Source organism: Bison bison, unplaced genomic scaffold (genome assembly GCF_000754665.1).
Source record: "Bison bison bison isolate TAMUID 2011002044 unplaced genomic scaffold, Bison_UMD1.0 scf7180017864260, whole genome shotgun sequence".
Classification (NCBI taxonomy): Eukaryota; Metazoa; Chordata; class Mammalia; order Artiodactyla; family Bovidae; genus Bison; species Bison bison.
The window spans coordinates 742985-755984 of NW_011494832.1; the positions used below are offsets into that span (position 1 = coordinate 742985).

General features: G+C 39.5%; 1 protein-coding gene across 2 annotated transcripts in view; it reads left to right on the forward strand.

The window, feature by feature from the left end:
• Nucleotides 1-13000, forward strand: part of CCDC146 (coiled-coil domain containing 146) — a 141943-nt gene that overhangs the window by 102230 nt on the left and 26713 nt on the right. For both annotated transcript variants that reach the window (XM_010848088.1, XM_010848090.1), the window contains exons 5-9: nt 1766-1823; nt 3670-3846; nt 5875-5948; nt 6831-7058; nt 7700-7886. In XM_010848088.1, the coding sequence (XP_010846390.1) occupies nt 1766-1823; nt 3670-3846; nt 5875-5948; nt 6831-7058; nt 7700-7886 (724 nt within the window). The remainder of the gene's footprint in view (nt 1-1765; nt 1824-3669; nt 3847-5874; nt 5949-6830; nt 7059-7699; nt 7887-13000) is intronic.

Genomic DNA, 13000 nt, shown 5'->3' on the forward strand with positions numbered 1-13000 from the left:
TTTTCTTATCCCAGTAATGCCCCACAAAAATGAGAATCCAAAACAAGAAAAAAGACAATGCATGAAGATGCCTATTATTATTTATAAAAGCAAAAATCTAAAGCAATCTAAATTCTAAAAAACAGTGGAATATTTCAATAATAGTGTATTCCAGGTATAGCTTGATACTGAACAGTGCCTTGGAGGTGGATAGAGCTGAGTTTGAAAGTCAGTTTAGCCTTGACTGGTGACTTTGGAAGAGGTGCCTCACTTCTCAGTTTCAATGTTTCTTAATGAAAAAGGGGAAAATGTATGATTGAAATTTAATTAATTTAAAATGTTTAAAAGGATTAGCCATTTTACATTTTCTCAAGATAAAAAAACATTTTGCATTCAAAGAAGAGACTAAGTCTTATCTTGTGGGAGAGTCTCATGTCACCATTTTGAAATTCAGGGACACTCAGGTGGGCTTTGCAACCCAGCGATGGCAGCACACTATTACCCCCTGGTGGCAACACAGCTGAGGTGCAGGATCAACAGCTTGGAAGTAAAATAGCAGTATATACACACGTTGAGAGCATGAGATGGTTGGATGTCATCACCAACTCAATGGACATGAGTTTGAGTAAAGTCTGGGAGTTGGGGATGGACAGAGAGGCCTGGCATGCTGCAGTCCATGTGGTCGCAAAGAGTCAGACGCGACTGAGTGACTGAACTGAACTGAATACACAAGCTCTATAAGGAAAGGGCTTCCCTGGTGGCTCGGATGGTAAAGAATTGGCCTGCAATGCGGGAGACGTAGGTTTGATCACTGAGTTGGGAAGATCCCCTGGAGAAGGGAATGGCTATCCACTCCAGTATTCTTGCCTGGAGAATTCAATGGACAGAGGAGCCTGGCAGGTGACAGTCCATGAGGTCGCACACTTTCTTTCTTTCTAAAAGGAAAGGTATAAGTATTCAAAACTCTGAAGAAATTCAGCTTCAGCCTACAGTCCACACAACTAACCTATAAAATTCTGTGTGGCGCACAGTTATTGCAAAAACCTTCAATTTACTTATTGCAAATATAGTTTCATAAAAACAAACCTGGTATGCATGTCTCTTTAGACCTTCTGGCTAGTGGGATCTTCTAATTAGATGGAACCAGTAAAGGCTGTATCAGTAATCCAGACAGGTACTGCTGCTGCTGCTGCTAAGTCACTTCAGTCGTGTCCGACTCTGTGCGACCCCATAGAGGGCAGCCCACCCAGCTCCCCCGTCCCCGGGATTCTCCAGGCAAGAACACCAGAGTGGGTTACCATTTCCTTCTCCAGTGCATGAAAGTGAAAAGTGAAAGTGAAGTCGCTCAGTTGTGTCCGACTCTTAGCAACCCCATGGACTGTAGCCCACCAGGCTCCTCCGTCCATGGGATTTTCCAGGCAAGAGTATTGGAGTGGGGTGCCATTGCCTTCTCCAGACAGGTACTAGTTTCTTGTAAATAATATAAATAAAAAGCCCAGAGCCTGCCTGGAAGGAACCTGAGTCTGGAGGGGAGGTCGTGATCCCAAGCAGTTACAATGTGGTGAGAGAACTCCTTTGATGGGTGTGTGTACAGTGTTAGGGAGGACTGGAGAGGAAGCCCCTACATGAACCTGTGGGAGTCAGTAAAGCCATCACCAAGGATGGACACCAGGCTGACAAACACACCTGAGAGTGCATCCTGAGAAGAGAAAGTAGAAAATTATTACGGTGCAAATACTTTACTTTTTTGTACTTTGTCAAAGTTGATTTTTTTTTTTTTTTGCAGCTTAGTGGAAGAAAAAAACCTCATACTAAAGGAATTTGAGAAGATACCTAAGCCAGGAGTAAGTCTTAGATGATCTAGACTTTTGTTAAATACAGCTGGATTGAAACAACCTTTTTGATAAATATTAATGTTTATCACAGAAACCATATCCTGAAACATTTGAAAGACCCAGAAGTCTTAACTATGGATGATGATGAAAGCAATACCTGTATAACTTCTGCAGTAAGCATAAGTGTGCCTATTACAGGATTTAGCTACTTGGCATCTAATTTAGGTTGTGTTTGGTTGGACAATATCTGCTTTGTTTTCAGAAGAAAAAAGGATTCTATGGTTGGCACTTAAAAACATTATTTTTGCTATAGTTATTACTCTTTTAGCTTCCTGAATGTCTCAAGCTGACTATAAGAAATTTTTATACAGATGTATCACTTAGTAATTCATGCCTAACAAACTTCCCTAAAACGTACTAGTTTAAAACAACAGCCATTTCTCATTTTCAACAGTTGTGAATTCTTCTAGCCTGAGCTGGCTCAGTTGGGGTAGGATGGCTTCATTTGTATGTCAGTCATTTCGGTGTAGTTGGTCTAAGGTCACACGTCACTGGTTAGTCTCATGATGATGGAAGGGTTTCCGGTCTCAAGAAAGAGACAAATAGTCTCAAGAAAGGGCAAACCTCAACACAAGCAGGTTTTGAGCCTTTGCTGAAATCACTGTTGGTAACATCACATTGGTCCAAGCAAGTCATAGTGCCACATCTGGAATCAAGGGGCAGAGGTCCTCCTACATCTAAACATGACACAGCCATACTGCAAAGAGGTGTGCAAACAAGATTAGGAGGAATTATGTCCCTTTCTTTTGCAATCTATCATAGAAAGTAAATGGAAGAATCAGCACACATCACAGTAAATGGGACTGCACTACACCTTCTGAATGGTTTTATTAAAAAAGTATGTTGTTGGTGGTTTAATTCCAAGGCACAAAAACTTGTTAAACATAGAGTAAGATACTATTACACATATGAGTATAAATATACATCATATTATATATGAATGTAAGAATGTATACATATGCATATATGTATATATTATATACTATCATATAAGTATTCCTAACCACCACAGAGATTCTATGGGAAAAAGTATTTTGAATTTTAGTTTCAGATCATAGGATCACTCACCAATTTTACCCTCCAGAACAGCAGTGGAAGAAAGCCATATGCAGAAAGGCCAGAGAAGGCTAAGTGGATCCTTCCCCTTAGTCATTAGTAACGTGTGGCCCTCCTGAGTACAAGAAGGCTTCTCTCTCATAAGTTAAACACTTCTCAGATAATCAGTCACGGGAAACAGTCAAAGCCCTGTTAGGAGTCTGAGGCAGAGGGCATTTGAGGAGACTGTGCATGAGTTAGAGAAGTAGTATTAATGAGAGTGGAGGATTAAGGAATGTCAAGGACTAGAGACATTCCAAATATGAACTCCCTAATCTTTAATTCTCATGTGTGACTCAGACTAACCATAACCTAGATATTCAAACATTATTTGTATCTGATTTGTCAAATCACAAAGCTACTAAAAAAAAGGCTGGAAATTTTTACTAATGCTTTTTGGTATCAAATAAACATTAACTCAAAAAAAGGAAACATTTAAAATGTAGGAAGACCGAAAAGAGCATTAATTAAAAAAAAAAAAAGAGTTCAAATCTAATGTAAAACGTTTAACACATATAATTGCTATGCATTTATTGAAGAGGTCAGAAATCAAAAGTTGCATTTAACTCTGTAAGAAATCATTTATGAAGCTCAGAGCAAATATAATTAAAATGGTAAGTAAAATTTTTAATTTGATTTTTAGCCAAACAGATCCTTGCTCAGACTCTGTATAACCTGATGATTTTCATGCCTTTTAAAGGAAATGGAGAAGAAGATGAGACTATTGAGAGAAAGCACTGAAGAATTACGTAAGGAAGTAATGCAGAAGAAATTAGAAATTAAAAATTTACGGGAAGATTTGACATCTAAGCAAAAGCAATTACTAAAGGAGCAGAAGGAGCTAGAAGAACTGCTTGAGTATCAGGTCACCTTAAAGGTGTGCTGCTTCACTCGCACATATGTAAACACTGATCTGCAAGGACATAAAAATGCATGGGTGTCATTACACTTTTTGCATTGACTACATAGGTTTGACAAAAACCCAGACACACAAACTGAAATGTTATGCAGTTGTGATTGATCCTATCAGACTAAACCTGGGCTCTGGGGATTCACAAAAGATTTTTGAATATTCAGTAGCATCACTCTAAGTTGGAGCTCTGACTGGGAGAAAAGGTCTCTCTAGACCTCGTCAAGCATTTTCCAATATTAGAAAGCAGTGTCACAAACACAATCACTTCCTTCAAGAGCAACCAAATGTCCTAACCTCTTTACATATTGTTACTACTTTATCCTTGTCTGCCTGTTTGATTCCACTTCACTTCCCTCTCACTGTGAACATTATACAAGACCCACATTTATGTTTTCAGTTCAGTTCAGTCTCTCAGTCGTGCCTGACTCTTTCCTAAAACATATTTGTGTTTTAAGAAATAACTAAAATTCATTTCATTTTGAAATATTTTGCAACAGGTCTTGAAACAATTTAAGTAACCAGAGTTATTTTTTAAAGCAACACATCTGAGATGCCTTGGCTTAGAATTAGGATTCACTCTGACCTCCTTAAGAGATGAAGCAGTCAGCCGAGACATATCCAGCTGCCACCTAGAACATGGACACTGAGCCGAGATGGATTTACAAGGAACCCAGTGAAGCTAAAGCTTCAGCCCCTCACATGCATTAAGCGCCTCCAAGGCCCTGAACCTAATTTAGCATTTGTAACTTGTGATTCTTTCTCTTAAAAAGAACTGTACAGTCCCAAACTGTACAAGTTTTAGCCTCACAAAATTTAGATCTGCTCAAGACTGAGCAAGACCCCAGAAATATACCACACTGCAGGGATGTCTTCAAGCCCCTGTGCTACCCTAGGACCCAAAGTCCAGCATGATCCTCAGGTGGGAAAGGGCTCTTTCACAACCCCTGCCATGTATGTACATACCATTCTTGAGGCTAAAAGTGAATCTTCTGTGAATCCACAGAGCATAGTGCAAAGCGGTGTTAGACAAAGTTAGCTTCTGATCTTGGCCTTGCTGCTTAGAAGTTATGTGACTTTGGGAAAATCATTTACCTTCTCTTAGCTTCAGCCTTAGAGATTAAGATGCATATTCAGGGAGGTAAAGCTCTAAGGAGAATCCGATAGGTGAGTGAGGGAAACAGGACAGAGCTGCGGAAGAAGTCAGGCCAAAACATGATTTCAGGAGACCCCTAGTTTCAATCTGATCCCATGGGAAACTCAGATCATGAATCGCACCACAGAAGGTGTTCCACCCTGAGTCAGGGGTGGGCTGCTGTACCTCCACATCAGTCACAGCCTGTGCCCCTCTTCCTTCCATCCCCCTACCCACCCACCCGCCGCCAAGGCAACTCTGCACAGCCATGGCGTGCTGTGGAGAGAACAAGCATAAGCTGTTGCTGCTGCTGCTGCTAAGTCGCTTCAGTCGTGTCCGACTCTGTGCGACCCCATAGACAGCAGCCCACCAGGCTCTGCCGTCCCTGGGATTCTCCAGGCAAGAACACTGGAGTGGGTTGCCATTTCCTTCTCTATTGCGTGAAAGTGAAAAGTGAAAGTGAAGTCGCCCAGTTGCGACCGACTGGTGGTGACCCCATGGACTGTAGCCCACCAGACTCCTCCATCCATGGGATTTTCTAGGCAAGAGTACTGGAGTGGCTTGCCATTGCTTTCTCCAGCCTTCAAAACCTCTGAGGGATGGGTGTATCTCCATAAAGAGAACCTGGGCAGAGCACCCACACCATTCGATACTGTCAGTTAGCTCCTCTTTCAAATGGTAACCACGACCATCTGAAAGATCATTATGAGAATTAAATGGAATAATTAAAGCACACTGTAGGGTACAGGACAGATAATAAAAATTCTACACCTTGTAGCTCCTTTCTCTCTCTATTTAATTTGCTTAACTGCTTCTCATCTAAGAGTACATAATTTAACACGGCTCCATTTCTTTACTAGGATGAAGTGGTCCACCATCAATCCATTCCTGTACAAATTGGAAAAGAGATAGAAAAAACAACACGCAAAAAAGTGTATGGTTTAATGTTTTTTATTTTCTATCCCTCCGGCCCACACTTCCCCAAGTTATGTGTGCATGCTAAAACAAGAATATTAGCCACTGAATATATCAAATTACTGCGATAATTTTAGAAATATCTGCATTTGGCTCTCTCTAGGTTGTACACATTAAGTTCTTTAAAAGAATGTAGTGCAGCCCATTACTGTCATTCCTAACACTTATTTATGTCTTAATTTTAGGACAATATTCTCTTTCTAATATATAAATCTTGTCTCTATGGAAAGTAACTGACTTTAATAGAACTGCATATGGAATCAGTTGTTTGAACTGTGTAGAATTTCATGGCCTAGATATGTCAGCCAGCCAGATGCCTGAAACCCAAAAAACAGTAATTCTTCACTTGTCAGCTATCTGTGTGCATAAGCCCCTACACATTTAAAGTAGATTGGAGGCAGAAATCACAGAGAAAATTCTCAAAGTTTAGAGGAACCAAAAAAGATATATAAGTGGAGATACAAAAGTCTGGAGAAGAGGGGAAAGAAGAGACAGACAGTAGTAGTGGTTCTAAAACCCAAGCCCCACCAGTACCAATGCTGAGAAGTTTAGGTCAGTTCAGAGGATGAGGGTTGAATCCCAAGAGATGGTAGCGCTGGGGACCTGGGGAGAAAGTAGGGAAGCTGGACAAATGCTTACCCTCAGTGACACTCAGTGGAGATACCCCCTCAGTCCCAATCATCTGTGGTCTTCATCTCACTTCTGAATTTATGACTAGACCTTCTGTTGCCTGGTTAGAAAGTACAAACAGGTGAAGACATCCAGGGCTCAAAATAAGGCAAATGTGTATGTGTGAATGTGTTGTGTACATACATATATATGTGCGTATGTATCCCCACAGAGAAATGGAAAAGAAAAAACTTGTCTTGGAATATGAACTCAAAGAGCTAAATGATTCCCTAAAGAAAGTCGAAACCAAAATTAATGCTGTAATGGAAGAGAAGGAGGATGTAATAAAGGAAGTTGAAGGCAAACGGGCCTTACTTGAAATTAAAGAGCGAGAATATAACCAATTGGTCAAGCTATTAGAATTAACTAGAGAGAATGAAGCAAGTTCACTAACTGAAAGGTTTGTTATATTAATGTGTTTTGTCATCTAAATATTTCTTTGATTTCTATTTTAAGATTCAAAATAATCTCAAACAGATTTATATTCACTTAGTAAACATTTTTATAGAATTTTAGATCATTTTACCATTAATAAAAATATATTATTAAATCATTTCAAAGTATTTTTCTATCCTTTATTCTTCATTGTCCTCAATTTCTTGTGACCAAATCTTAAGGACACAATTTATTGTATTTTTTTTTAAGTTTATCTAATGTACCTCTGGAAAATTGTATCACTGGAGTGTGCTATAATTGAAGGATTTTTTTTTTTCCCTGTAGATTACAGCATTTCTGAAGTAATCATGATATTTTTCCTAAAAGGAGCAATATCATGATGTGAATCTCTAGCAGAGTGTTAATTCCCATTTTTAAGTAAAATTTCAGAGAAACTAGGAACTTCTGTCTCTGCCAATTTGCTCTTCCATTTGGGTTTTTATGACTGTGACACTGACAAGAACTTGCAAACCACATTGCTTTTGGCATTACTTAAAATTTGATTCTAACACGAAAATAGTTCTGTACATATCTGCTGACCATGCTTCCTTGAAAAAGGGCAGTTGATGACAAATCACTTTCATATTCTCTTTTTACCTGGAACAGAGGGATCTTGGATCTCAATTTACGAAACTGTCTTATTGACAAGCATAACTACCACGATGAACTTTCTCGTAAGCAGAGAGAGAAAGAACGAGATTTTCGAAATTTAAAAAAAATGGAGCTACTCTTGAAAGTGTCCTGGGATGCACTCAATCAAACTCAAGCACTGCATCAGAGGCTTCTGTTAGAGGTGGGTGCTGAACACTGCTGTCTGGTTTGCAAGCTCAGTGCCATCTTTTTGTTTTTTTGGTTTATTCTTTTTTTCCTTTGGGAAGTACTGGTGCAGCTTGTGGGATCTTAATTCCCTGACCAGGGATTGAATCCAGGCCCTCAGCAGTGAGAGCACAAAGTTCTAACCATACACAGCCAGGAAATTCCCTCAGTACCATCTTTTTGAAGCAAAAATATTTCAAGAACTTGCTTTTGCTGTCAATAGGGAAAGAGGGAAAGGAAAAGAACAGATAAAAGATAGCTTTAAAATGCATAAAATCTGTTATAGAGGCCCAGTCATACAGTATGTTTCAATCTTTTTGTTATCCCAAGATTAGAGAAATGTCTTATTGGGATCACGCATCAGCCTGGCCATGGGAGGCAGTTAGGACATCCAGTTCTGGAAGAGCTAATGGGTTCACTTCAGGGTAGAACTAAGTGAACCACTATGTTTGAAAGAGTTCAAAGAGTCAGATCCAGAATGCTGTTACTGAGACTACAAAAGTCAGAAACAAGACCAGATCATGTGAATACAGATAGACAGCCAGCCTGCACCTCCAGTTAGCCAACGCCCATCAGAACCCAGTGTCAGCTTCCTGAATAATTTTGTGTGTATCAGAGGTATACTACAGCTAGAGAATGTTCATTATAGCTCTTACCTTCTTACTACCTCTATGCTCCCATATAGAGGGATTTTGGTCCCATTGTCTCTGATTCCCTCCTCTTTCACACGGACCAAGCACTGCTGAAAGGCAGTGAATCATAAAAAGGACTGCGTCCCTATGCCTAGGCCTCGGCCAGTGCCTCCTTTGGTGAAAAAGAGATCAGTCTCTGAGATGAAGCAGCTGGGGGTACAAAAATCATACCTGTTCTCTTCAGGATTGTCATGGTCCATGACCTTATAGAGGTTCATGACCTCAGAAACTTAAACAGGAGTTTCCAACTATGGTTCAGTTCAGTTCAGTCGCTCAGTCGTGTCTGACTCTTTGTGACCCCATGAATCGCAGCACGCCAGGCCTCCCTGTCCATCACCAACTCCCGGAGTTCACCCAAACTCATGTGCATCGAGTCGGTGATGCCATCCAGCCATCTCATCCTCTGTCGTCCCCTTCTCTTCCTGCCCCCAATCCCTCCCAGCATCAGAGTCTTTTCCAATGAGTCAACTCTTCGCATGAGGTGGCCAAAGTACTGGACTTTCAACTTTAGCATCATTCCTTCCAAGGAAATCCCAGGGCTGATCTCCTTCAGAATGGACTGGTTGGAGCTCCTTGCAGTCCAAGGGATTCTCAAGAGTCTTCTCCAACACCACAGTTCAAAAACATCAATTCTTTGGCGCTCAGCCTTCTTCACAGTCCAACTCTCACATCCATACATGACCACAGGAAAAACCATAGCCTTGACTAGACGAACCTTTGTTAGCAAAGTTATGTCTCTGCTTTTGAATATGCAGTCCCTGGGGTTGCAAAAAGTCAGATACGACCTAGCATGCTCAGATACATTTGGGCTTATGGCCGCTGTATTACTATTGCTTTTTCTCTGTCTTATCTATTTTTTATACCATTTTTTCTGTCTTTTCTTCTTTCAAATTAATCAAAAAGACGAATTTTTCTATTTTCCCCATTTTTTATATGCATTAGTTTTGCACTCTCTTTTCAGTCTTTCAGTGGCTACCCTTAAGATTACATCATTCATCCTTATTAGAGTCCAATATAAATTCTTTTATCCTAGATAATGTTAGAACCTTTGAAGACTCTAGATCTTTGCAACTCTTATACCTTCAAGTGTATTTTTTAATCCAACTTTTCAAGTTATTTTTACTCAAAGTACTGGCTTACTGCAAGCCATTCCATCTTAGCCCAAAGCCTTGCACATTAGAAAGTTAAGTTGGAACTTCGGATAAACACAGAATTTCTGGTACTCCACTTCACTCACAATGAGATCTACAGTGATAAGCAGTTAAAATATTTATTCCAAGAATTGGTAGAAACCTAGATGTGGTGAATAGAAGGCTCTTAAGACCAGTAAATGTTGCTTTTATTAATAAAACAATCCTTGTTTATTAAGCAAATAACCATAGTAAGATTTCTTTAAACAATAATAGGACAAAAATTATCATTGCTTTTAGTAATCTACTATGGTGATTCCAGTAGTAAGTGAAGTTAGTCTATTAAATGTGTTGCTAATGCTGACTCAACAAAACATTCTCCTTAAAAGTGGAAAGAAAGATAAGTTGAATGGGAGCAGTAAGATAGCTTGTCATGTAGAGAAATATCTATTGGTGATCTCAAAAGCAGTTATAAGCTGATAACAGTCACAATATTGGTTCTAAAACATGACAAATACTAAACAGAATTAAGTTTGTCTTTATCAGAAAATTTAAAATAGAAGGGCACATAAACAGAATATAAAATGTAACTCTGCCATTTCTACTTCCAGTTAAGACATAAAGCATTGGAGTGGACCATGGTTCCTGTCATAAGAACCAGAAAAAAATTAATAAACTAAAAATCACATATTTTTAAAAGATGTATGAGAGTTGTAGAAGTAAATTCTGTAACGGTATAAACACTTCCTGGATGAACAGATACAGGTAGCCTTTTTCCTCCCTGAAGTATTTGCCAAGTCTAGGCATGAGCAGGAAGAAGGCGGGCCTGCCAAGAAGGAGCAAAGCTGGAGGCATAATCCTCCCAGACTTTAGACAATATTATAAAGATACAGTAATCAAAATAACAGAGTACTGGTACAAAAACATATAGATCAATGCAACAGAATAGAGACCCCAGAAATAAACCCACACATCTATGGTCAGTTCATCTTGGGCAAAGGAGGCAAGAATATACAATGGAGAAAAGACAGTCTCTTCAGTAAGCTGTGTTGGGGAAGGTGAACACAACCTCATAAAAATTCATGAAGTTATAAGAGAACACTGCCTGACACCACACACAAAAATAAACTAAAGTGACTTAAAGACTTACATATAAGATGCAAAACCATAAAACTGCCAGAAGAAAACAAAGGCAAAACATTCTCTGACATAAACTATACCAATATTTTCTTATGTCAGTTAACCAAGGCAATAGAAGTAAAAGCAAAAGTAGAAACAGGATACCTAATCAAACATATTGGAGAAGGAAATGGCGACCCACTCCAATATTCTTGCCTGGAGAATGCCATGGACAGAGAAGCCTCGCAGGCTATAGTCCATGGGGTTGCAAGAGTTGGACACGACTTAGCGACTAAACCAATCAAACATATAAGCTTTTGCACAGCAAAGGAAACCATAAACAAAATGAAAAGACAACCAATGGACTGGGAGAAAATACAGGCAAATATCACTTCTATGTGGAATCCAAAAAAATGACACAAATGAATTTATTTATGAAATAGGATCACAGACATTGAGAACAGATCTGTGGTTGCCAAAAGGGAGAGGAGGTGCAGGAGGAATGCAGTGGGATGTGGGGTTAGCAGATGCAAACTATTATATACAGAATAGATAAACAATAAAGTCCTACTGTATAGCACAGGGAACCATATTCGGTATTCTGTGATAACCATAATGGAAAAGAATATTCAAAAAGAATGTCTCTCTATATATCCGAACTCCTTTGCTGTATAGCAGAAATTAACATAACACTGTAAATTAACTATACTTTAAAATGAAATATATCCAAAATAAATAATGAGTTATGTGAAAACTGTAAAAAAAAAAAATAAAGCGACATACATATACATCTTAAACTGAATTCTGAAGTCTATAATTAGAATTTCCTCTCTGTTTGGTTCATCACTTTGCCAATACTTTGTCCTTATTACAGTCTTTTCCTTCAAAGAAATGCAAATAAGATTCTTGGCTTTTAATTAAGAAAAGCCTTAAGTGCCATATTACCTATATTACTAAAGTACAATGGGCTCTGTTTCTGTATGTTGAAATACAGTTGATCATGCAGTTTCATGAAATATGTATGATTTTTATTGGGAAACAGTGTCAGATTTTATTTTTCTGGGCTCCAAAATCACTACAGATGTTGACTGCAGCCATGAAATTAAAAGACGCTTACTCCTTGGAAGGAAAGTTATGACCAACCTAGACACCATATTCAAAAGCAGAGACATTACTTTGCCAACAAAGGTTCGTCTAGTCAAGGCTATGGTTTTCCCTGTGGTCATGTATGGATGTGAGAGTTGGACTGTGAAGAAGGCTGAGTGCCGAAGAATTGATGCTTTTGAACTGTGGTGTTGGAGAAGACTCTTGAGAGTCCCTTGGACTGCAAGGAGCTCCAACCAGTCCATTCTGAAGGAGATCAGCCCTGGGATTTCCTTGGAAGGAATGATGCTAAAGCTGAAACTCCAGTACTTTGGCCACCTCATGCGAAGAGTTGACTCATTGGAAAAGACTCTGATGCTGGGAGGGATTGGGGGCAGGAAGAGAAGGGGACGACAGAGGATGAGATGGCTGGATGGCATCGCTGACTCGATGGACATGAGTCTCAGTGAACTCCAGGAGTTGGTGATGGACAGGGAGGCCTGGCGTGCTGCGATTCATGGGGTCGCAAAGAGTCACACACGACTGAGTGACTGATCTGATCTGAAAAAAAGAAAAAGACCAGCCTGCCATAAGGAGAGAGACTTTGCTAGGGTTAGGGAAAACCATGACAAATTGAAATGTAGAAAATTTCTTAAAGGTATCACACTTTCAGGAAATCAAACTACACATTAAAGTACACTTCTGATATTTTTTTAATTTTATTTTATTTTTAAACTTTACAAATTGTGTTAGTTTTGCCAAATATCAAAATGAATCCACCACAGGTATACATGTGTTCCCCATCCTGAACCCTCCTCCCTCCTCCCTCCCCATACCCTCCCTCTGGGTTGTCCCAGGGCACCAGCCCCAAGCATCCAGTATCGTGCATCGAACCTGGACTGGCAACTCGTTTCATACATGATATTATACATGTTTCAATGCCATTCTCCCAAATCTTCCCACCCTCTCCCTCTGCAACAGAGTCCATAAGACTGTTCTATACATCAGTGTCTCTCTTGCTGTCTCGTACACAGGGTTATTGTTAGCATCTTTCTAAATTCCATATA